Source organism: Rhinolophus hipposideros (genome assembly GCF_964194185.1).
Source record: "Rhinolophus hipposideros genome assembly, chromosome: 16".
NCBI lineage: Eukaryota > Metazoa > Chordata > Mammalia > Chiroptera > Rhinolophidae > Rhinolophus > Rhinolophus hipposideros.
Window position 1 is genome coordinate 16,234,745 of NC_138062.1, and position 26,548 is coordinate 16,261,292.

General features: G+C 43.1%; 1 protein-coding gene across 2 annotated transcripts in view; it reads right to left on the minus strand.

Moving 5' to 3' along the window:
* Window positions 1-3,926: 3,926 nt before the first annotated feature.
* Window positions 3,927-26,548, minus strand: part of TBC1D9 (TBC1 domain family member 9) — an 86,358-nt gene continuing 63,736 nt past the window's right edge. Inside the window, exons 10-21 of one of the 2 annotated variants that reach the window (XM_081077567.1) lie at window positions 24,724-24,938; window positions 22,748-22,865; window positions 21,222-21,507; window positions 20,806-20,935; window positions 16,684-16,782; window positions 16,443-16,511; window positions 12,473-12,713; window positions 10,048-10,113; window positions 9,139-9,225; window positions 7,112-7,183; window positions 6,917-7,020; window positions 3,927-6,033 (exon numbers count right to left, since the gene is read on the minus strand). In XM_081077567.1, the coding sequence (XP_080933693.1) occupies window positions 5,305-6,033; window positions 6,917-7,020; window positions 7,112-7,183; window positions 9,139-9,225; window positions 10,048-10,113; window positions 12,473-12,713; window positions 16,443-16,511; window positions 16,684-16,782; window positions 20,806-20,935; window positions 21,222-21,507; window positions 22,748-22,865; window positions 24,724-24,938 (2,216 nt within the window). In that variant the 3' untranslated portion in view covers window positions 3,927-5,304. Of the gene's footprint in view, window positions 6,034-6,916; window positions 7,021-7,111; window positions 7,187-9,138; window positions 9,226-10,047; window positions 10,114-12,472; window positions 12,714-16,442; window positions 16,512-16,683; window positions 16,783-20,805; window positions 20,936-21,221; window positions 21,508-22,747; window positions 22,866-24,723; window positions 24,939-26,548 lie in introns of both variants that reach the window. The other variant, XM_081077566.1, reaches the window with a different exon arrangement.

The following is a 26,548-nucleotide window of genomic DNA, read 5'->3' on the forward strand; positions in this document are numbered from 1 at the left end:
ATTGTCTGGAGCATGATGGAGGAATGTATCTTTTTAGTATTGACGTGAAGAAGGAAAACTTTACCTAGAATATATTGAATGGGGCGCTTAAATTCAGTCACAGGGAAGGTCTTCAGCTCAACACAGCCCCCTAGTGGGGCACAATAGAATCGATATTAATTGGGGTCTGGGATGCCTCTGAACAGGTAGGTAGGTGTACCTGGGGGCTTTGCATCAGGTCTGCTCTGCGGCAAACACAAGTGGCTATGAAGAATGTCATTAAAAATACATCTTCCACTTGGGCCATTAGTCTTCAGTGAGGGTGGGAGCAATCCGTTATGCTTAATAACCCCCTTGTTCTCTTTCATTTTATTCTTTTATTTTTGCCATATTGGGTGGCATTTAACAACTAGAAAAACAAAAAATAGAAGCCACGTATGAAAAGGTCTCATGAAAATTACACACTATGGTAGAACCAAAGTTCGAAGGCAAAGCAAAAGAAATCTAAAGGGTCAGTAAACATTTCCAAAAAAAAATATTCAACCTCCCTACTATGAGAGAAATTCAAAGTAAAATGAAGTATCACCTTTCATCTGTCAGATTAGTAAAAATTGAAAGAGTGTTAACACGTTGGGGAAGGTGTGTAAGAAGAAAGCACTGGCTGTTGATGAGATTCGTGTGAATAGCAGCCCAGATGTGATGGAAGGAGGCGGATGTTTGCAATGATTCGTGATTCGGGGATTAATGAGTGGCCGCCACACAAGATCAGGGGAAATGGAGTTGAGATTAACAGGGGACCAGAAGTACCACGAGCACGTGTAGTGGGAGTGACAGAGCTGGCTAGTGAGGAGGTTCATATTTCTGAGGCACAGCAGGGGATGGAAAGTCACAGAAATCTAGGTTGGAGTGTTTGCTGGATTCTCCGTATAGATGCTGAGTTCCCTGAATGGTCGCAAACATTGCGGCAGAGAGGAAATCTGTAGGGCGGATGCTAACTATCCAGTGAGTATTGGAGAGGGCTCAGGACAACCCAGAAGGCTGGTAGATGGGACAGAATAAAGGAGGACACAAGTTCCTTGACGTGCATGTCACTGAGAGATATGGCCTAGCCCCCCTCCATCTGAATCCGACCTATCCTGTGTCTGCTTGGACCATTAGGATACGGCGGATGAGTCCCTGCTCTAGGGCCAGGCCTGAGGAGTGAGGATGGAGGAAAAGTCACGACCTTGAGTTACTGCAGTGACCTCCTAACTGGTCTGCCTGTTTCTATCCTTGTGCTTCTACCTGTAATGAGAATTAGAGGGGTCCGAATTATTTTCAAAAGCTAGGCGGGATCATGTCTCTCTCCTGCTGCGAACCCTTTAGTGGCTCTCCATCTCAGAGCTAGACGCCAGTCTTTTCATCGACCTCCTAGATCCTGTGTGATCTGGTTCCCTGTTCCCTCTCTGTCTAGTACCTTCCCTGGGCTCAGCCCTTCCTCAGACTTGCCAGGCACCCTCCCACCTCAGGGCATTTGTACCTGCGGCTCCTTTTATCTGAAAAGCTCTTCCCTCACATATCTATGTGGCTCACTCCCTCAGCTTTTACTCAAAAGTCACCTGTGTGAGGTCTCCCCTCATCACCTCAGTGTTTCAAATCCTGCTTCCTGCTTCATCTTTTCATTGCGCGCATCACCAACATGACACATATGATCTGTATCTTGCTTATAGTCTGTCTCCCTTATCGGAATGTACATGTCTCCTAAGGACAGGGGTTTTTAATCTGTCATTTGCTGGTGTAGCGAGTGCCTGAAACAGCATCTGGCACGTAGTAGATTGTGGATATTCAGTAAATAAGTGGATCACTAGATGACTTTGTTTTGGTCTTATTTTTCACTAGACCTATTCTTGAGGTCACAACATCATCTCCAGCCCAGGCTTAGGGATGAAGCACCAGTCTGGCTGACATTTTGCCCTTGAGGTATTCTAAGAGCTACACGATGCAGGTTTGCAGAGTTCTGGCCTCTCTGTGAAGGGTGAGGAGAGGAAGTAGTTGTGAATCCAGGAAGCCCTAATAATCTCCAGTGTGGCCCTCTGCCACTCGCTCCCAGCGGCGGGCCCCTCATATCCCCAAAGCACACACCCGGGAAGACGATCCTAACCCCAGCTGTTATGCACACTCTGTGCTTATCTATACCTTCCTTTGTCTGGCTCCCTCAGCTTTCCTTGTAAAGAATTAGCTGTCAAGAATATGTTCAACAAAAGGCACAAGGCTCCACACATTATGTAGACGAGTCATTTGAAAGCAGAAAATAGTGTGAAATGATTTGTACTCACCGCATCAATTGCAATTCTTTACAGATTAGAAGTCGATCCTGTAACAACAGAGTCGCCTTTCAGGATAGGTAATGAAGACACAATCAGAGGAGCCCTTGGTTGGAAGTAGGAGAGGTGAGGCAGCCACCAACACTCCCAGATTTCACTGTTAGATTCAACACCTAAAGGGGCTTTAATTTAGGCCCCCAGACAAAGCTTCAGTCAGGAGCCAGGCCACAGCTACTCCCCTAAGACTGGGAGGCTGCTCGGTCTCTGGGGACAGGAAGGGAGAAGCCGAGCCACCCTCCCTACTTGTTGTGACAGGAGTGTGCTGAGGGAACTGCCCTCTGCCTGGCTGCCAGGTTCCCTGCCTACGGGTGGGGTTGAGGGATTGTGGGCATGAGCCGTCTCACTGCCCACGGCCACTCTGTGGCACTTCCACAGTTGACCCCCCTTCTACTCCCAATCACATGACGTGCTGGATGGAATGGCGTGGTTGGATCTGTTTTGCTGGCATACTCACTTCTCCAGCATCCAGGCTCCAAATGGTTTCTTCCTTTCCCCTAGCGGTAGTCTTTTCTTTCGAATTGTCATATCTGAAAGCTCCACAGAGTCTGATGCCCACGCAGTGCTCTGAAGCTGGGAGCTCACGGGTTTGCCAGTTCTAGTCTCTCAGGAGAGACTTTGAGCCCGCCGTCTGTGGTGGTGGAATGACCGTTAGCTCAGGAGGTGTATCATCGCAGAGCTAAATCGAAAGTGACTCTTCAGAGAAGAGGGTACATCACCACACGTTGACGTCGAAGAGAATAATCAATCCACGGAGATACTAAAAAGAGCAAACACAACCATTAAAGACTAGACGGGAACTTTAATCCTTTATTTTCAGAAAATGCTCTTGGAAATGCAGACTGCCTCTGGAGGCTGAGGAGGAATGAGGCTGTCTGTCTTGTAGCCTAAGCCTGAAATGATCAACGCAGAGACTCAGGGCTCCTCCACAGGCAGTGTTGGGATGCAGTGCAGACTGAAACGCCATTATGGAGTATTTCGCGGCTGTGATGGAAGGCACTGTGACGTGCTTCAACAAATAAGGACAATATTACGACAGCATCAGGAGAGACATATGCTTTCAGAGTTAGAGTCCCTTTCTCCAGGACAGTGGAAAATTCTGGCTCCTCCAATTTATCTAGGGCTATGTATTTAAACACAGACTTATTCCTCTCCCAAACCCATCTTTGATTTTGGCAAGGTTGAGGTGGGTAAAAGTATCAGATTTGAACAGAATTATTTCTCGAAGCATCTTTTAAGTGACTTTAAAGAAGGAAACTCATGTTAAAATAATGTGTAACAATTTTAGGGTTAAGTCAAATTAATAACTAGTCACTCAGTTAAATATATACCAAATGCTATTACATATGGTATACCAGTAAGGATGAAATGGGGGTTTTCACCCTGTAATCACTTATGTAGGGGAAGTTAAATAGTTGCATAACTGATAAAAGTTCCCTTGTTTTAAATATATTCACACACACATCACTACATATTGTATTTTTTCTCTCAAAAAACGGCTGCCTAATATAATTTCGCCCGCAAAGGTGTCAAAAGAATCATGGTATTGCCCTAGGTAGGAACTGAAGCACCAAGATAAAAACCATATCTGAGTATCTGATGTATTTTATTTGTTCACATTTATCCTATTTGAGGTTAACACTACTTCATTTGACAGTTTAAAAATCATTGTGTAAACAAAATAAAAAACGGCAGCAACAGCTAAAAACACAAAAAGGACACAATGTATAATACAGGAATGCATCGAAAGGAATATTCTGAAGAGGCAAAAGAAATGTGACCATGATTATGAATTCAACAATAAGAGAAAAAAACTCCCAACATCTGTACAAGACAAAATGATAACAGTAATAAAAAAGAAGCAGGACTCCAAAGTGCAGGTGTGCTAGTTCTCATTCCCACATCCATTCAGGAAATAGATAGAGCATACGATTCTTTTATATAAAGTGACAAGTTCTGCTTTAAAACATTCAGTTATGTTATCTAGCAGGGTTTTATTTTTTCAGTTTACATTGTCTCTACATTACATTGCTTTAACCAGGAAGATGGTCATATGGGATACATGGTATAATTTCTTGAATCTATGGAGAGTATGGAAATGGTAACGTTTATTTTTTGCTTTATTTGTAATAAGTAACAAGAAGCTGAAAATCCAGTACCAGAAGCATCAGCACTTTCATTCTCTCCCTCCTCTCCACCCCCCAAAAAATCCTGAGCCCTCTGTCATCTTTGTTGCCACTTTCAGATTCTCTGTAACAAAAGACTATTTATTCATTTTCACTGAATTCCGGCAGCTGACGTAAATAATCAGAACCGGTTTCTAATGCAAAATTGGTCTGGGATTTGTCCGAATTGACCAAATAGAAGTGTTATTCTGGCATCACATAAAAATCACACTTTCATAATTGTTTAGCATCTCAAATGTTTTCTTTCCCCTTAGAGGAGAATATCTGTTGAATATGATTTTTGAATAAAGGACTTTTATGAAATATATGTCAAATCTTAAAAAATATTTTTAATGCTCCCCAAAGTGGTCTAGGATTTACCCCAGCTGACAACGCCCATTCCATTTAAGAACCTTTCCTTTTCCTTACAGCTCTGATTTTGTTTCAAAAGCCCAAATACACAAATGGCTGCTGCTCTATTTGGCACTAAGCAGCACGGTTTTTTGTTTGTTTGTTTAAACCACGTGTATAGAGCAAGATCGAGAAGTCATAATACACACATATCAGGGACAGGTTCGTCCTTGTTGGAATTCACTGAACAAACTGTATTCTGGTAAATCCCGCTTCCCCAAACCAGAGAGTGGACTGTCCCTACAGCGAGGTGGTGAAATATTTCTCCAGCAGTTTTCATTGTTTTATAGTATGAAAACACTAGGCTTCAAGCCAGGTACTAATAAATATTTAATTTAAAAGAAAGAAAGAAACCCCAACACAACATAAAAAAGACCCTGTGGGCGCGCTCAGCCGGACATCGCGGAGATGTCGTAGTCACTGGCCGAGGGGAGGGCCTTGCCCATCATCCGGATGTTCTTGGCGCTGGTGATCCTGGCCATCATGCACACGGGCTTGTCAAAGTACTTGACCAGGGCGGGCTCCGTGAGGAGCGAGGCCAGGAACTGCTCGAAGGTGATGGCCCAGTCCCGGTCCAGGCCGGTGCCCCGAGGCAGCGCCGCGGGGCCTTGGCCGCTGCGCACCAGGACGGTGTCCTCGCCGATGTCCTCGCACTGCAGCTTGTCCTCCTCGTGGGAGCCGGCGCTCAGCACCGAGTAGGACGACATGGAGCTGTCGTCCTTGGTGTCGTCGTCGGAGATGAGCATGGAGGAGCAGGCCCCGTTGTCCCGCGGGGAGGAGTCCTCCAGCTTGATGTCCTCCATCTGCCCCCCCAGGGAGTGTTCCTCGCTGTCGCCCGCCAAGCTGGCCGCGTGGGGCTCCGCGGACTCGACGCCCACGCCGTAGGGCTGGCCGGGCCCTTTCTTGGGGAAGAGCACGCCCGGGATGCCCTGGTTGCTGGACGGCCCGCTGCCCCCGCCGCCGCTCTCCTTCGCAGGCTGGGTGACAAAGAGCTTGCCCACTTCCCCGATCTCCAGCAGGAGGCTGGTCACCGCGGCTGTGGCGTGGTACAGCTCCTGCTCGTTGGGGTCCTCGCTGAACATGTTGTACATTGTCTTACACAGCTCAATAAACTGCCCCTGGAAAAGTGATTTGGAAAAACACAAAGAATGTCACCATCTCCTGGGGAGCAAAGGTGGCACTGAGCGCAGAGACATTTCCTATTAGGACCACTAAAGATCCGGGGAAAGCCCTACTAGATACAGCGTGGGCTGATGTGTTATTTGAAGTCTCCTTATGGATGGTTGCATTTTTTTTTTCTTTAATTTGAAAAATTTCCAACATCCGTGAAAGTAGAAAGAATGAAATAAAGAACATTTCAGGTACCCATCCCCTAGAGGCAAGAATGACTATGACACAGTTGCTGCATGAACACTTTTATCCTTTGTTCAATGACCTTAAGTAAATCCAGACCTCATCTCATTTAACATCTCCACACTTCAGTATGAAGGTCACCTTTTCCAAGGTAAGCTCAGAGCCCCTCTCCCATGACACATCTGCTGGTGACCCTGGACAGAAGGAATGCCGTCTACGCCCACCCCCACGCCTACCCAGATGATGTATCGCTTTTCCATTAGGAAGGTCAGCATCTCCATCCTGTGTTATAATTATTTATGTTGTTTTATCTCCCTCATATTTCAGCTTTTTATGGAAAAATATGCCAGACGTTTTCATAGCTGAGCACAATGATTTGAAAGCAGCGCAGTATCTGAGTATATGCGGGTGTTTTTAACGATTGGGATGAGACGTGTGGACTCTAAATGGAATATTTCGTGATTCACCTCTTCTGTGAGGAGGTCATTTTCTCACAGCCAAGCATATTTTTGATGCACAAAATAGATGCAAACAGATAGTAAGTGCCCCACGCTACCATTATCTTTGCATGGTATTTATGCTACATTTATCTCTGACTAGAAGAAAACAGCTTCAAGGTGTGAAAGGAATGAACTGTCGGGCACTTACCTGATTCAGTTTGGGTAAATCCTTTGCATTCTTTGATTTTGACCTATTTTCTGGATTCCAGAGTCTCAGATAATTACGGTTTTCTTGAGAATTTGCCCTCTTCCCTAAAACCCAAATATTAAGAAATAAGTGTTCAAAGGTCAAGAAACCAGTGTCCAACCAGCAGGAAGGAAAACATAATAGAAGAATCTGTACCTCTGTCGGGCTTCAGACTCACGGTAACAAAGCCATCATCTGAGCTGTGCTTGCTTCTGCTATCCAATCCAACTACTACCAAGAAATATTCAGAAGAAAAAAGCAGAGTGTTATGGAATAAACCCACAGATTTAGCATTTGGTAGAGTTGCCTGATTTAGCAAAAAACAAAAAAAACAAAAAAACAAAAACCAAACAAAACCCCAGCACACTGAGTTAAATTTGAATTTAAGATCAACAACAAATCATTTTTTAGTGTAAGTGTGTCCCAAATAGTGCATGGGACATACGTATGCTAAGCAAATTATTTTTTGCTTATTTGAAATCCAATTATACTGGCAGTCCCATATTTTATCTGACAAGCCTATTTCGAGGTGAAGAAATAACTCCCCCCAGAATTCTTTGTCACAAGTGGGGTTTATTTAGTGTATAATTAGGAAATAAAGAGATGATGTCACATCATCTTCAGTACTTAAAAAAACAGTAGTGCTTGTGCCAGTGAATGTTGATTTCCCTCCCACTTTTTATATTGTCATCTTAATTTTGCATACATGAGATTGATATTCTGTCAGGCCCCACAAAAGATCAAAAACTCACTTTCTGAAAGGAAATTAAAATCTATGTTGATAAAAGAAAATGAATGTTACATGCTACAAAATTCCTTCAGAATTATCCCTGAAGGAGTTGCTGAAGCATTCTGAACAAGTGAATCCTTTGCTGAAATGAGTGTCCACTAAGAAAGACACGGCTAACATTTTGCAGCTAAAATACGATTGCTAATGATGTTGAGAATATTGTAGGGTGTGCTAAGGCACGATGTTAAGAGCCTTATTGCATTATCTCATTAAATCCTTACTACACACAAAATGACAGCTATCGTCTCCATTTCCCACAAAAGGAAACTGAAGGCCCAAAGACAGGGGAACCTGCTTGAGGTCTCCTATGTAACAATACCCAGAGTTAAGATTCTGTCCCAAGCTCCGACCCTCAATTTGTTGCCAATAATGATAAGACTGGGTCTGGCTCACTCCTCTCTACTCAGTCGCTTAGGTGCTTGCAGTTTAAAAGGAGGTCTAAGCTGTGCGTGTTTGGGGGTGGCAAGACTTAAGAGGCAAAAGGACCCAGGAGCAACCCATGTTTACTTCCAGACTTAGGTGAAGCCATGAAGCTGCCCTGATGATGGGTAGGTAAGTCAGTGCAGTCACAAGCTGAGACGTTGCTTAGACCATACACAAGAAAGCAGCACACGAGTCAATATATACACCTGGAGATACACACAATGAGTTAGATCACGTCTATGTAGACCTAACAACCACACAGAACAAGGGTGAGCAAACTCTTTCTGTGAAGGGCCAGAGAGTAAATATTTTAGGCTTTGCAGGCCATACAGTCTCTGTCTCAACCCCCAATCCTACCACTATAGCATGAAAGCAGCCAGACATAATGTACATCAACGAATAACAGCTTGGCTGTGTTCCAATACAACTTTATTTATAAGCACTAAAGTTTTAATTTTATACAATTTTCCCCTGGCATGAAATATTATTTTACTTTTGATTTAAGAAATGACATTTAAAAATGTAAAAGCCATTCTGGGTCCACAGGCTGTATAAACAGGCAGTGAGCGGGATTTGGCCAATGGGCGGAAGTTTGTTGACCGCTATTACAGAGCACAGCCATATAAGAGAATGCTTTCTGATACAAGTCCTGGGGCCCATTGTGGATAGCAGCATAACAACAGGATGACATTCTTAATGAGCCTGACCCTAGCAGGGAGAGGGGGGCCAAGTATATAGCTTTTCAGGATGTTTTTTTCTAAGCCAGTGGGACACAATATCCATGGTTCCTTCAGTTGGCGGAAGTACCTGCTCCCAGTAATTGCCGCCCATCTTCAAAAATTTGTAAAGTAACATATTAGGCAACTGTATCCATATACTTTGACTGACTAGCTATGTAGGCAACTTTTTCCAATAACGGGGGGATCTGTGGAAAAGAAATATAGTACCTCTGGGGAGGAAAGTCACTTACCATGTGTGCATTCTGGGGTGATATCTTCAAAGAAGTACTGAGTTGCTTCAAAGGCAGAATCTGGCTCATCTTGATCAGAAGATGGCTCTAGAAAGGGGAAGAAAGAGAATTTGCATATTGGCTGGGCCAGGACTCATGAAAGTGTATTTTACTTGTTAAAGAAATGACAGGGGAAGATGAGAAGCTAAAGTTACAAAGGTGAGGTAGGGTCACATCCAATGCCTACTGCCTCGAAAACCTTACTGGGGGAGGGGCACACTCCATTTCTAATTCCACCCTCCTTCTTAATGACCCTGCACCAAAGTGTCACTTTACATTTTCCTAAATCCGGTGGAATGGTGCTTTACAAACCAAATTTTAGAAACTTGTACACTATAAAGATAATTCCCAAATCTATATTGTTACCCTGTCTCTATCCTAGTGCCAATCCCGTGTTTTGTTTTTTTTGTTGTTGGTGTTTGTTTTTTTGTATTTGTTAGATATATCCCAGCTGGAAGCTAACCTTATTTAAAACTTAACTTACATCCTCACCATTTCTCTTGTTTCTATCAGTGGTAGAACTCCCCCCTAGACTCGGAATCTGAGAGTCTCCTATTCTCTTCTCTCTCTCACCACCCTGGAATCCCATGTGTCACCAAATGCTAGTTATTCTTTCTTTTGCAGAAGCCCGCTCTTTGCTTTTGACACAACTCATAGTTCAGGCAGGTAAATGACCATAGACTCAGGCACAGGCTGACTCAGGAACTCAGGTAGAGTCATTATGCAGTTCATTATTAGTGACCAATGGGCAATTTTGTATGTCAAAAAGAGGCCATCAGGTCACACCAAAGAGAGTGAGAGAGATTGAGAGATTTCAAACCAGGTTGTGGTTACAGGGGCATGTGCTGCTGCTCTGGGCGGCTCACTTACCAGGCAAGACATGCATTTTGTACAGGAGTTTGAGTTTCTCTGTGAGGTCCCCATGGCATGCGGCACCTAGAAGTCACAGAAGTACCAATGTGAAATGCAATGTGTGTGCTAGGAACCCCTCCGGGCTTAGCATTCTCCTGAGACGTCTACTGTTTACAAATTGAAAGCAAGACACCAGGTGACAGAAGGTCTGGCCAGGGCATACGTGGATTAAGAGCTCTGGATTCCTAGATTCCTGGTTTCAAATCCTTCGTACTTAACTCTGTGATCATGGGACAGTCGGCCTGGCTGTAACTCCATTTCCCCTACGTAAGGCAGGATGGTAAGTAAAAGATTCTACCCGTGGTCTCAACATCAGGACCCAGACCTGTGAGAACTCAATGTGCTGATATGTATACAACATCGAGGATAGTGCCTGGCACATAATAAACTGTTATTAATTAGAAAGATCATGTGAATAAACCTCAATGCCCTAAATAGCTGTTAGAGTTCAGAAATAATCTCAAAATATATTTGAGACTGCTTCAAATTACTCATTTTAGAAATCCTTTTGTTGTTTTGAGTTCTCCTAAATGTTTCTTCACTTTAACTTATTCTAACCCGCCATTATATCACCATAACTTCAATCAAAAGAATCATGTTCCTTTTTTCCTTTAACGTCCATATGTATACCGGGAATCAGAAAATCCTTTGTACGTATCTATTCTCAGAGCACCTACTTGAAGATCAGTTAGATTTGGAATAAGAAGAAAAAGAGGAATTATAGAATCTGAGTTGGCAGAGACATCGGGGATTATCTTGTCCAACCTCCCACTTAGCGTAGGGATCCCACAGCCACAAGGTAGGAATCTGCTCGAACATTGTTGGGGACACGGAGCTCATGACAACCAAAGCATCTCATTCCACCGACATACTCTCTCAACACCGGAAGTTCTGTGATGTTTACTTTAGTCTCAGGACCCTTAACCTGCAGACTCAGCTTCACAGACACCATAGAGTGTAAAACTTTTGTCTACGTGCCTACATCCTTTTTTGGGGAAGAAAATGTTCACAGTCCTTATGCGACCTCAAAGGGTTACTTAACTTTTCTGAGCTTCCATCCCTCTAACTGAAAACAGAGATAACAAAAGTAAGCAGGTAGGTGATAAAGCAGAATAGTAACGACAGAATAGTGCCCCCAGGGGGTGTGGGTTCAAACTATGGCTTTGTAGTTGTGTGCCTTTACACGCTTTAAATGCACAGAAAGCATTAGGGCATTAGGGCCGTGCCTGACACAGAGTAAATGATATACATGATATAAACAGTATAAATGTCAGTTATCATTACTGTTGTTACCCCAACGGGCTGTTGTGTGGATTAAGTGCAAATTCTAAGGCAGCACAACAGTGCCTGCACTTAGCAAAAGCTAGTTCCTCTGCATATTTAAAAAACTAGTTCCTTTGCATATCCCCCCTTTGAAGCATATTTATGAGTACTTTATACAAGTACTTCTTCTTACCTAAGAGGACCCATCTACACCCCATTTGCTTTTTAAAAACCATTAGGTTCCTCTGGCCTTGAAGCCTTTCACTTGTTATTCTTAAAGATTCTGGGCACTGTTTGGGGATCGTTGCTGGCTCTATCCTGACTCCTTCATCTGTCCTTGGACATGTCATTTTAAAGTACATGGCCCAAGGTCACAGAGTGGCACAAGTAGAATAAAAACATTTTTTCCTTCTTATCACACTCTGGCAGACTGACCCAATGCCTGCTACGTGCACAACCTCGTATCAGTGGGCCAAGCTCAACTATGATGTAGCGTGTGTTTTTTTCTCAATTATAGATGGAACAAGAGTCCAATAGAATAGAGGGCGGGGAATGGGTCAGACAGCAAGGCTGAGGGCGGGAACTGCAAGCTGCTGTGAGGTGTGGGTGTGCGCTCTCAGGGTGGACCGTCCTTCCTCCCAGCAAAGTAGAGAGGAAAGGCTTCCATCGAGACCGCCGAGCTGTGGTGGTGTTTTTCAGCCCTTTATTTAAAACATCACAAAATGTTTTTACGAAATTTTATGAAACATATTACATATAATAGAAACATATATATTCTTTTTGCCAAAGAAAAGCAATCCATTCAAACATTTCTTTTTCTCCTATAAAGTGACCACATAGCTGGTTTCAGCGTTCAAGTTGGCATTTATTGTCTTGCGAATTCTCTGATAATGTATTTTTAACCAGTGCCAGAGACTATCTAATGTAGAAGGCGATGCTTTAATCATATAATATATCCATGAGCCAAACACGGATTTTACAATCAGTTTGCAAACCATCACACGCACTCCCGTGCCCTCTGACCCCAATCTCCTGAGGCTGTGCGCCTGAAGGCAGCACTGAACCCACTGGGGTTATCCACCAGCCCCTCCCAATTCATGCAATCACATCACATCCTTACTTAGTCCAGAGACAAACTCTCGGAAGTTAATCAGAGAGTCTCCATTTTCATCTAATAACTGGAACAAGCGGGAGGCCAGCACGTCAGAGTGAGTTCCACAGGCCCAGGGAAAGAGAAGAGCAAACATCCCCTTGAACTGCTCAAAGTCGATGCGATACTGTTCGAGGTAAGGCAGGCTGGGATCGTGCCTGTCCAGGGCATTGCTGCTCCCGCCCCAGTAGCAGCTGGTTAGATGCTCTGCCTAAAAAAACAAACAAACAAAAAACCAGGATGTTATTGAGGGCTCTATCTCACAGCAGACACCAGGAAGAAAAGACCCAATCGCAAATGTGGAAAAAGGCTTCTGGTCAACCCGTGTGCATCTCCAGGGGCCCTGCTCTGGTCTCAGCACCCCTCTGTCTTTTTGTTCTGCATAGGTCTCCACTTGACTATCCTCACCAGCTCCATGGCAACCACCTCTGCAGTTAACATCGGGCATGCAAGATCCAGTTCAATTACTGGAGTAGGTGAAGAAAGAAAACAATCCCCCCCCTCCATTTTCTTCCTCCTAATACACGTACTCCCAAGCGTGCTGAGAAATAACTGCCATAAAGATAAACACTTTTTTATTTATTTAAAAGAACTAAAGAGAATGTTAATCTGAAAAGGATCTGTAATTTAGGCCATGAGACCACCTTGTTCTCTAGGTGAAGTCCAGGGGTCAAGTGGCCCACACAGGTCATACAACCCCTTAGCCAAAGCAGATCATGAGGAGATGGTGCGTTTCCCGATCCTAGTTTAGTTTCCCATAAACCCCTTGCCTCTTGTTCACCAAAATCACATACATATCATCATAGCCTTACAGTATTCAAGCTGTAAATGTGTGGTCCCCCTTTTATACACATCTGAAAATAGCTCTAGAAAAATTACAAGCAGCAGCCCCTATGGTGAGGGATCTGGAACCTATTTCTATCCGTGGAAACAAGGCAGCCTCTTTACTCATGAGGTCGTATTGATTCTGGTAGAAACAGTTGCCCATTCTAGGAAGACCACAAAGATGAAACATGTAAAAGGACTGGAAGGACCCTCCCCTCCACACCCGGACATTTACAGCTAGCTCTGGATGGTAGGTGGGGGTGAGGAGAAGGTCATAAAAAGGGGGACTTTAGTTTTACTTTATTCCCCATTGTACCAAGTATTTCATTACGAGCATGTATAAATATTGCAATAGAAAAACAGCACTTTCAGAACAGATCTCTCCCCCTCGTCCAGACGTTCTGAAAAAGGGACAGGGAGTCACTTGAGAGTGCGTACCGTTTCCGTTTTGCTCTCACTTAGAAAGGAGCAGAGAAGACCAATGTCTTTACCACAATGGTTTACTGGGAATTGTAGCTAAATGACCAAAAAAAAGAGAGGACTGGGAGTAGGGAGGAGAGGAGGAAGGAGAGGTGGAGAACACAGCCAAAACCAGGTTTTCTGCAGCCTTGGAAGAATAACGGAAGCCTGTCGAAATTCACCGGGTAGGGAAGTGACAGTGGGGAGGCCGGAGGGAGGGAGGCAGAAGCTGAGCTCCCAGGGGCTGCATGGGTTGAGCTGTATCCTGAATTATCACCGGTGATGCCCAGCAACCCTCTCTGAGAGGCGTGTGTTGTTGACACCTCCCTGGGAGGGGTCCACTTTACGTAACATCAGTGGATAAAGCTTATCCAGAGCATTTCCTCTTAACTAAAGCACCCAAGTGATTCTGGAACCCTTCTGAATGTGATAATGGCACGTTCATGGTGCTCACAACCATCAGGAAAGACAAGCCATGGGGATCATCTCCCTGCTCCGTGATGAGACTCCATGCTCCAACATTGGTGGTGGTGGTGGTGGGGGCGGGGGTCAGGGGCCCAGAGACTGCAAAGGGACTGAAGGACTAATTTGGAAAGAGTTCAAAAGAAAGTAGGGCAAAGGGGCCCTGGATCACGTTTTCCACCAAATCTGCCTCAGGGTGGCAGCCTTTCACTTTTTCCAACAAGTTTTAACCCAAAGCCTTGGAAGACGACTGCATCTTTCCTTTGTATCTGCAGGAAAAGCCCCAGAAATTGGCCTTTTAAAGAACTACAAGGTCTGGTAAGGTGGGTGTCTGACATATAGTAATGTCTCCATAAATATTTGTTTAAATGGATGAAAGTCAATTGAAGTGTTCAAAAGACCCGAAAAAGAGTCCAGAACTGAAGTTTTTATCTTGGTTCCACAGTACCAGAGACTCCTTCCCCATTCCTCACACCAATAAGGGTCTTGGGTTCTTTCTCAGGGGGCTCAGTAGACTTGAGGAACTAGTGTTTGTCAACAAACACTTGAGGCAGGGTTTATGAGCATAACTTGCTTTCTTCAGGCAAATCCTGAGGGTACAAATGACACACCTGGTACCCGGAAGTGCACAGGCAAGAATGGCATGATGCCCAAGTGAGAGGACATGGCTTCAGCGATCTCTGGATCAGGGACTTCTGCACAACCCACCCTGGCCCTTCCTTTCCTCGTACCCCCAAAAGCTGGCCTCTTCTTTCTAATGTCATAGCCTTTTCCACTATCCCTCCATGCTCTTGCTACTTTCAGCTGCTACGCCCGTTTCTGTTTAGTTACTCCTGGCCCTACTTCCTCTCCACCCTGTGAAGCAGATTTCTTCGGGTCCTCAGCATCCCTTTAAAATGTGATCTCAATTGGATCATTATTTTTTGCTCCAAGCTGGATCATTATATGTTTCCTTTATGAAACAAAGAGGGACCCCTTCCTTAAAGACAACGTACACGGAGCAATTAGCTACAGGGCTTTAGATGTATGGATGAAACATGAGTGAAATAGTACACTACAGAGACTTCACCCTCCAGTGCTGAATGGAGGCTGCTGGGGCCATTGGTGTCCACGCTGCTGGTCACGCCACTGGGCTGACGAAGAACACCAACCGGCTCTGAAACCTCCGTGTCTCTGCGCCCAATCAGAAGCATGCAGAGGGTACTAGATTGATAACTGATCACGATTTACCTATGTACTCAACACACGTTTGGAACTCCTGCTGGGTACAGACAGTATACTAGTTACCAGGGAAACAAAAATACGTAAAACAGTGGTAGCCAACAGGCAAGTGGGAATATTAGCGATAACATTCCCAGCGATCACCTTCACTGATTCTAAGATCTATTCGTGTTCAACTCGGATCTTTATGTTTGTGCCTTTACGGTTTGTCCCTGTATTATCCTTGCCATCCTCGATGCAAACAAGTTTACTTCTGGCCGTACAAGACACTCTACACAGGAGGCTACCCAATTCGAGATCATGATAAAATTGGTACCTGCCTAACAGGCATCTTTTAAAATTTGTTTGCTGTCAATTGCCACATTTTTACTTACGATGTTGATAGTGAGGGTTATGAATAAAATATTTTTTCTAGAAGAAAAAAATTCTACCTTGCTTTATTTACTAACATAATATTTTCTTATTTAGGAACAAGATTAGTGTGGGCTGAATTACGAAATGGAAATTACAAAAATTTAACTAATTTGGCTTTGCCTTAGCCATCTGAACAGCTTTATTTGTATTTTAGCTAAATACCTCGTTTTAAGGATATTTTAATATAGGTTAATATAGGAAATTACAATCTACAAGGCAGAATTTAAAGTCAATTGCCATTGTTCCAATGAGTACTAGAAAGTACTACTCTATTTGCTTAAGACTAAGGAGACAGCTAAAATATCATATGGAGTGGAAAAAAGCTAAAACATCAACTAAAGTGGGTTATAAGAATATGTTTATTTTTTCACATTAAGTAGAATGTGTTTATTTTTTCACATTAAGTATTCCATTTTTATATTCTCAGCTCTATCTTTCTATTTATGCATGTTGAGACTCATGTCATCCCTTGATGATTTAACAGAAAAATCTAGAACTAAATTATTAAAGTGAATTCTTTTATTCCCCCGAATGTACACGAATTTATTTGGAAACTCACCTTGAACAGAGCATAAAGTTCCTCTAACTCATCAATGGTAAAGGAAGTTTCTGTCACAATGGTTCGTACCTATAAAAAGAATAAACACCATGAATTTCAGAAACTCAAAAATGCCTTGTCGGGCAAATTCCTGGTCTTCTTTTAAATCATCTTCAGTCTGTCAAGCCAGAATTTATGAGCTGGTAGGAGTGCAGGGAAGGAGGGAGGAAGAGGGCTACACGCCATTTCTCAAAGGACTTACCACATTCCGTTTCGTAGTATCTTCCAGTGTCTGGATCACCTTCAGTCTCTGTTTGAATCTCATCTGCTCAATCAGATCTGCCCGGATCGTTCCAAATTTCTGAAAGGAAGTAATATTGGTATTTCTGAGAAATCTGCTAAAGTGCACATGCTGTGTCTGCAGGATTGATGGAGATACAACCCTGCTACATATGAGAAATTTCTGGTCACATAACAGGTATCCTAGACTATACCTTTATTTACTCTATTACCTTTATTCATTTTAAAGCCATTTAACAACCATAAATAAATAACAGGAAATTCTCATGCTTCTGAACTGCTGAACTAAATTTCAAAGCCAAATGAGTCTTCCTTAAATCAATAGTTCATGAGGGGAAATAAAGGAATTAAATAAAGCTACAAGGGCCATTTATGTACGGAAAAATGCTTTAAAAGAATACTTTTTTTTTGACAAGGAAAAAGGAAATATCTAAAGCTAACTATTAGACTGAGAGGTTGGAAGAAATGTTGATGTGAGGCTCGCTGCCCATGATCTCTAGCTCAATACCATTTTTCTTGGTCCAGAAACCCACCGTGTTTGTTTCAGGATGGCAGACATGGTGAGCTAACTATCTTTTCAAACTCCAAAACACCCAGCATTGCCTGAATGTATGTTGAACTAAATTTTAAAAGCCAAATGAGTCTTCCAATTTGAAGGTAGTAAAAGAATATGTAAGATGTTATGTGTCTTACTTGTGCAAAAGAAAAACAAAGACACTCTGCTTAAAGTATGAAACTTAACTCATGGAAGCAATGGCTGCAATGGCTAAAGACATTAAAGGATAAAGGAAAAGTTGACAGACAATATCAAATGTTGACAAGGATATGGTGTAATCAAAACACTCATGTGCCGCTCCTCAGAGTATCAACTGGTACAACCATTTTGGAAATCTGTCTGGTAGTAGCTAAATCTGAACACATATATTCCTATTACCCAGAAATTCCTCTCCTAAGTACACACCCAAAAGAAAAGTATATACATTTTTACCAATAGACATACAGACATGTACTAGAATATTCGTAGTGCCACTATTAGCCAAAAACAAGTAACCACTTAGATGCACATCAATAAATAAATCGTAGTACTGTTACACAACGTGTTACTATGCGGCAATGAAAATCATCAATTTGGATAAATCTGACAATCATAATGCTGAGTAAAATGAAACAGAACCACAAAGGAACAATTTTGTCTAATCCCATTTACATGAAGTTCAGAAACAAGCAAAACTAATTTTTGACGATAAAAGTCAGAAGAATGCGTAACGTTGGTTGCATAGTGACAGGAAGGGGACATAGGGCACTTCTGGGGTGCTGGTATTGATCTGGGTAACAGTTACATGGTACGTTAAACAGGTTTAAAAAGAGTGCCTTTGTACATTGACACTATGGAATACTATTCAGAAATTAGAAAACAAAACAACTGTTGGTATATACAGTGACTTGGATAAGCCTCAGAGAAATCGTGTGGGATGAAAAACGACAAATCTCAAAAGGACATGTATAGTACATGATTTTATTTTTGTAATGATGATGCAATAATGTAATTATAGAGATGGAGAACAGATTAGTGATTGCCAGGGTTAGAATGGGGTGAGGGCGGGTGGTTGTGGCTATAAAGGGGGTCACATGCCATAGTTTCCTGTGATGGTTCAGCTGAAGTTGTGTGGCGGAGACGCAAGGCTATGCATGTGGTATAACTGCATAGAGCTGTCTTGGGCCTCATGCCAGAGATTCAGATTGAACTGATCTTGAATGGAGCCTGAGAATTTATATTTTTAAAAGACTGGCTTTAAAATTTTTTTGAGTGATTTTAGTGCACAGGCAGGATTGAGAACCACCAATTTAATGGTTAGGCGAGGTGGGGAAATGATAGGCAAAAGTTGGTGGTGTTTCTCTTTAGGGGGACGCGTATGGCATTGCTTGGAGAGCCACTGGAAATTTACGTGCAGGGCGATGATACTAAGCAGAGAGGAGAAAACAGAAAAGCAATCACTGTGCATTGCAAGACCAGGCAACGTAGGTTCTGATGATAACAAAAAGGCTTGTTTTCCCAGCCAGAGGAAGGAAACTGCTGTGTCCTGCCATAGGATATTTGGCAGCCTAACGGCCACTATTAGGGATCAGCCAGACAGCATGTAAATTGAAACCAGCCCTTGGTCTCGTCTCCATTCTCTGCTCTTGCCCATTAAAAATGGGCCAACTGCTGATTTCAGCATGTTAGCTTACCTGCTGTCAAGAATAAAGCTGAGTGTCCACATACTAAGGTGTATCACTTTGGTCTAGAATTCGCTTAACAATAAAGGTTTCAGGTGATGCCTTTAGGAAAACCTACAGGTATAATAACTATTGCCTTTAATCACATGGACTCTTTTTCTGGAGTTTTCTGGAAGAATCATCATCCAAAATTTCCGATAGGATACTTTCCAAAAGTCTTGGGGCAATGATTGTTTTAAAAAATGCCTTATGATGATGAGTTTTGGAGAGACTAAAGTGAAACAGCCATTCTCTGTTAGTGAAAATATAAATTGGGACAATCTTTGTGAAAACTGGACAGTGCGTGCCAAAAGCTTGGAAGCCATCCACACTTTTTGATCTATTGCTGTAAATCTATTCCTAAGAAAATAATCATAGATGTGATATTTGTGTACGAGTTTATCATGTAATATATATCATATCATACATGTCTAATAACACCATATAAGTTTGCCATGTAATACCAAAAATTTGGAAGCAAGTAAATGTCCAACAAAAGGAGACCAGCTAAATAAATGTTGGTACCTCATTAAAACAGAATACTAAGAATGGATTGAAACCATTCCTTCAAACAATATGTAATAGCGTAGAGAATGCTTACATATATTTTAAATGAAAAGGAATGCTACAAAGCACTTTTTAGAAGGAACTTAAGTGTTTACTACAAATATAAAAACATACTTGAGGGAAATATAAAATGCTCATAGTGTATATATATATTTTTTCTTCATATTTTCCCACAGTTCCTACATTTTTAAATAACAAACATGCATTAATTTTATGATTCTAAAACATACTAAAGTGCTTTGTTTTTTAATATACCTGGTGTGTCAATGAAAAAAAATAAAACAATAAATTACCATTCTTTCTCCCATGATGAGTTAAAGACAATCATTTCTGAAAAGATTTCTGGATCCATACCATTTTTTTTTAAAGCACCAGTTTCTTGACTCTAAGAAGGACTTTCTGACCTCAGCTTGTCCCTCACCATTTGTCCCTGACCCAGGTTGTTGGGAGTTGGAATGCTGACAATCACCAGTGCTATAATCCTAAAACATCTGTAGAGGGCATAGTGTGCTCAGCAGAATATTCATGCTCTTTCTTACTGATCATTTCTGTAAAAGTCTGCAGAGCCAAGGTCAGCTAGTGAAGAAACCATGAGGAGCTACGGGCACAGAGTCCTTGGGGGCTCCACACACCAGTAAATGCTATGAGACACATGGCACCGTGGTTCATTCATCCCTAGAAGCTCTACTTTGGGATTCAAGACCAGGTCCAGGGGAGTGAAGAACCAGAAGGCCCCCTCCCCCACCATGTGAGGCAATTCTAGAGGAATCCTAGGCCTGGCTCTTCTCTAGAATGGTGCCCGGTATTCTCCATGTCTTGGACTACAGAAAATTGGCTTATCTATGTCAGAGGAGACCTAAGTACTCGGCATGAGAACAGGAAGTGAACTGATGTGTGTGGGTCAGCCTCCCCAGGTCTGCTCTGATCCACCCTTCCTCACTCCACCCAGCGTTGAATCTGAGGCGCTATTCGATCGGGATTCAGGGTGGGCATAGTAAAGAACGGCAGGGCAACAGCTTGTCATGCCATTGGCTCCATGGCATTACACTCAGCAGAAGTCATGGACCCCATTCAGTGTCCATCTCTGCAGCTCAAAGCTGTCAGCTGGCAGGTGGCTATTTGCTCCGGCAGCTATTCTCAGAAGGGAAGAGGAAGCAGGCACACCCATGGGTTAGCAATGGCAGTGTGTGGCACCCCTCCAGCCGAGCCCCTCATGGCAGGCCCAGAGCGCTGTGACACTCTGCCAGGAAACAAGACCTACCTCATAGGAAGTTCTGATGAGTCTGAAGATGTCCACCTCAGGGTAAGGCTCCACGTCATCGCTGAGCAGGGAGTGCAGGTGAGGAATGGGAGGCAGCGTGCTGTCTTTATTGGTTACACTGTCTAAATACCTGGAAGAAGAATGAATCAGAAGTTTTGGGGAGTCTCCTCTGGAATTCTCCCATTAGAGTTCTCCACCCATTTTCTGCAAACTCTGCATTTGAGAACGAAAGACTAGAATTTCCTTAAGAACAAAATTAAATTCCCTTAACTTCTGAAGGCAAAGCAGATGAAAATAAATCCTCAGCCACAGAGAGAAGTGGACATCATGGTTACCATCGAGCCAATTAAGACCCATGAAACCAAGAAGACAGACAGATGAGAGTACAGGGTTTTCGAGGAGCCTTAGTACACTACCTTCCCAAAACGGTCATGGCCTCCCCGTCGTCCTTGCAGTTCAACAGTTTGTCCACATTCGCATCCAGCACCGCCAGCGCCAACTGGAATATCACCTTGATTCCTTCATAGAAGAAACAGTCGACCACCACAACTGCACTCTCAAAGGGCATCACGCTGAGAAAGAGGGTGAGGAACCAAGACAGGGAGATGGTGGAAATCACGCCCAGGTCCTGCATGCAGTCATACAGCTGTGGGACGTAGTCTCGTGCCAGCTCCTCGAAGACACCCTGGTCCACCAGCGCACCTGCAGCAGGGGACACAAAGGGCCCTGGGTGAACCACCTACACGTTCTTATTAATGCACCCAATCACACGGCTCGACTAAAACAATCCAGTTCAGCACTGCACTGAGACAGAACGCTGCTCCTTCTCTCACTGTTTGCTGTGACTAGTTACTAGTTACTATGTTACTAGTTACTATGTTACTAGACCAAGATGTCATCCCGTCCTCCGGTCACTAGATCAGTTCTGGCTACAGGTTTCCTTCCTGGCATCTTCCTGCCCTGCTTTCCATGCCATAAAAAGCAATAATATGACAACTATGAAGGTTGTTAAAGTCAGTGTACAAAGACGGCATGACATACAATCAGTTATTTTGTTAGCAACATAATGTTTGATTAGGCATGAAATGTATATCTAACTAGCTCCATTTCTTGGCACATTCTTATTAAAAAAAAATCAATTCATATGCATGGCCCCCACATATTGTTTTTTGAAATGGTGTTTTTAAGCTTTAAAGTATTCCAGCTGTATTCCACACCTTCAAGATCAATTTACTGACATTTCTGGAGAATATTTTCAATGAATTAAATTAGGGTGCAAAAGTTTAGAAATAAAGACAGAACACAAAAGGGAAACATAAAGCATGCCGAAAAAAAAAAAAAAGGTAACACAAAGCTAGTCCTGCTAAAATGAATGTCTAACAAACACTTGAGGGGAGAATAAGAAATAATAGCAATAATTTGTTTAAATGCTCCTAATCGTTGTTTGCTTTTGCAATGAAACCAGTTCTGAAAAATCCCTTAGAAACTTAGTTCATGATAAACCGTTATAGCTCTCTTGTCCACTCCAGATAGCACCTCCCCCCCCCCTTTTTTTGAATACTTCTGCTTTCCACAGATTCCATTCTCTTCACAAAATAATTTTTTTTTGTCAGACCCTTTTCAGTTGATGGTTGGTGAGCTTGGTGCAGCTGTCACATGTCACAGAGTGACACCCATATCAAATGTTTTCTAAATAAATTTCTGCAGCAGTGACACAATGTATGTTCTCTTAACATGCAACGTGTGTTCAGTTTTCCACAGGGCTCCTGTGTATACAATCCGTATCGACGGAAGCCCTCTCATTTCCACTTTGGAAAGCTGGAGTAGTCTGAAACTCTTTTGGCCCATGGTGACTGGAAGTGCTGTTCTAGCTGGTATGGTGGCTCTGGAAACATTTCCTGAACGAGATACGGGTTCCAGTGTTCACTACGTCCCCACATACCAACAACTCTGGTGTTGTAGTAATCAGGAAGCATGCGCTCACACAAAGCCACCAGCAGCCAGAAAGCCTCCTCCTCCTTGGCATAAAGCAGCAGCACTGAGGTGACGATATTCATGGCCTAAAGGAGTCAAAGGGATGCCATCACACACATTTTAAGGAACAGGCACTTGGTTAGCCTAAAGAAATTACTGAGTTAGTCTCACAGGGGCCAGAAACCTTTCTCTGTAAAAGGCCAGATAAAACATATTTAAAGGTGCTGCAAGCTGCACACACCTTTTGTTTACAACCCTCTAAAAAGGCAAAAACCCTTGATCCTTGAGCCAGCCACTGGTGAAGATCTCCAGGAACACCCATATCCACCAAGGACTGAGACAGGCAAACCCTCACTCAAAAACTTTGCCCGAAGTTTATTTGACAAAGCCTTTGACCTGCTAAAATCTCAGCGTTTTAATCCCTAATTCAGTGACATAAATCCTTTTTAACCTACCATAATGGCTTCTATAAACAAGTACATAAGGCATGAGGTTCTCCTCAGAGAACAATGAAGTCTTTTAAACTTAGAGCAATTCCCATTATTTCCACCTGGATAAGGAAGGCAGTGATAAGTACCAGGGGCAAATTATAGAGTGACCTACTTTATTAAAAGATATTATCAGATAGCTCATAAGGATACTCAGGGATCAACTACTTTAATAGTCCTCGTAATTAAAAAGAGGAAGATCAAAAGATAAATGTGAACTCTATTATACCAGAAGTCAACTAATTTCTGTACTCTTTGATCTTCTAGAAACCAGTAATTGTTCATCAGACTTCTATATAAAAGAAGACTTCTATATAAAAAAATCCAAAAAACGGATTTTGGTCTAACAGGCTCTTTCTTGTAAGTGTTACCCAGTATTTTTCCCAAGTGAAATCGTTACTAAAATTCCACTTGAGAATTCACCGGCCAATTCTAGCACACGAGACACGATCGTGCTCACGGTTAGTTCCTTCCTCATCCAGCCAAGATCAGTTTTTTTAAGAGTGTATTTTGTAATGGGCTCTGGACTAGGAATTGGGATGGGAAGAGGAGAACACAATGGTGACAAGTCTCACAGGGCTTAAATATTGGTGTCAAAGATAGAATGAAGATGTAAAGGTTAATTAATTAATTTTTTGGTATATTTAAGTGCTATCAAAAAGATAATGCAGTATAGGGAGAGCTGGAGAGCTGGAGAGAGAGAGAGAGAGAGAGAGAGAGAGAGAGTTTATCCTGCTTTATTTAGCTTTTAGCTGGACGGACAGAGCAGGCCTCTCTGAATATGTGGCTTCTAAAACTAAAGCTCACATTGTTTGGAGCTTCCCCAGTCGTGGTATATGTTCTAGTGCAAGAGATAAGAGTTGGTATGTGGGCAACATTTTTTTATAGTGAATTAAGCATTTATTTTAGTGTGTACTGCCATAACCATAGCATATAAAAGTTATATTGTCAAGGGCATTATTGCATAGAAGAATGCAAAGTAGGAGCACTGTGAGACCCAAAAGGCAGAGGTAAAGGCCTGGGGCTCAGGCATGCACCCGTTACTCCAGGAAGGGAGGGGGATGGACCGGAGAGTGACCAGAAGGGACTTTCCGAGGTCCCCCAGCAGGACACTCTCGGCCCTCGGCTCCTCTGCTCAGTGCACGGGTTCTCATGCAGGGAGATTTGGCTGCGCAGGGGAACCGTGGCATTTGTCTAGAGACGTTCTGGTTGTCGTGACTGGGAGGTTCTACCGGAACGTAGTGGGCAGATGCTATTAAACAGGGATGCTTTTAAGCACCCCACAAAGCACAGGACAGCCCCACACAAAGAATTATCCAGTCCACTAAGTTCGCAGTGCTGAGGTCAACAAGCCCTGGTGGAGTGATCGTTCTGTTACCCATAAAGCCTTTCTTCTTTCTATTTACTGGTGAATAATGTTGCTTGTTTTTCAGTATAGACTACCTGTGACATTTACCTGGCAGTACCCTATGTTAGGATTTCGAAAAGCATAAGCTGTTAAGACTCTCCTCAGAGCGGCAATGCCCATCTCGTTCTGGAAGGCGGGGTGCTCCGGGAGGGAGCGGTGTAAGTCCCTCTCGATCTCCTCGGTGGCGAGGTTGTACTTCCCCATGGACTTCTCCACCAGGTCCTCGTAGTACCCAGGGTGGGTGGCCTTCTCGTTGATGGCACCTGGGAAACATCAAAAAGTGGAAGCCCTGTCCTTGGTCTGCAGCCTCAACTTACCCACCCGGACCACTTCACTTCCCAGACCACGCAAAGGAGGATGAAATCCCACAGAGGATGTGCTGGGTTACAATCGCGGCTAGACGGGCACATTTACTTGTGGCCGCCTTCCCTCTCTCAGCTCCATAGTAAGCTGGCTATTTAAAACCTCAGAAAGTGGAAGTTTGAACACTGAAATCTGTGGTCCCAGCAACTTTTCACAGACCGTCCTGAGGAGCTGCTTATGAGCTGAGGAGGGAGGTAAGCAAAGCAAGCCTAGCTCAGGCCTCAGCCCTCCCTTCCAATCTAGCAGCTTGGCTTTCATTTTATTGGGGGGGGGGGTCCTTAAGATTACACTTCAAAAAGGAGATTCTGCCCCTCAAACCAAGTTTGAAAACTGCTTGCTAAAGTGTAAGCTCTGAAGGGCTTAAATAGCTGTACTGAAGAGTATGAAGCCATATGAGAAGGAGGTAATAGACTATGTGGAAAAATTTTTAAAATTACAGGGGTGGGGAGGGGACTCCTAGCAGTGGGGAGCCGCTGCTATCCACAGGAGCTCCTCAGGCGGTAGGCAGGTGGGCTGAGAATCACGGCTGGAGGAAAACTGCATTTTAGGGTTCTTGAAGACAGAAAAACCCTGCACACAAATATCTAAATCTAATTACATATAAGATACTTTCTTGTAAGTTATATAATATTTTATGTAAGTTAGGTATTTATATATAAATTGTATGTAAGTATAAATTATATATGCACATATATACATATACTATAAAAATACATATACATATAAAATATATACATACACATAGATGTGTATGTGTGTGTTTGTATGTATGTACATATATATATATATATATATATATATATATATATATATACACACACACACACATATATATATAAATTAAATTCGAGGGTACACATTCACATTTCACTGTTTAGAAATCAGAGTCCCAGTGCTGGTCCAATCCTTCTCCCCGATGGTCACCCAGAGAACCAGTCCTTATCATTCACGTGTCCAGGAAAAGGCAGTCTGGCTGACAGCCACTTATCATTGGTTTTTGCTCTGTTCTCCAGGGAGATTTGCAAGGATTCCTGCCATTTGGCCTGCATATCCCTTCGGTGGGTACAGTGAGCCAAGTCCTGGGGCAGAGGCCCTCAGGGTCATGGGAATCATGTCAGGATCCAGGCAGGGCTCCCCTGCGAGGAGCTGGGCTCGCCCCATGGGCAATCTGGCTTCCATATGAACCCCACCCTCCGTGAACTGTCTGGAAATAGAGGCTCGGGTACCTACCCCAGGGAGGCAGCATACAGACCACTTTACCCTCTGGCTTCCCATAGCCCTTCGTGGGTATAGAAAACATGGGGTCTAATTCAAAATGTCTGCAACGGGGCTGTGTGCCTTTGTACACTGCTTCCTGGTGTTTGTTTTGAGTTTCATTTCTATCTAAAAGGTGCTATAAATAACTTCTAATCTGAATAAGGAAGATGAAAATGGAATTTGTTGTTTACTCTGTGAGCGATCAGAATCAGGTTGTCAAGGTGACTGGTTCACCAAACACAAGCAAAGCAGA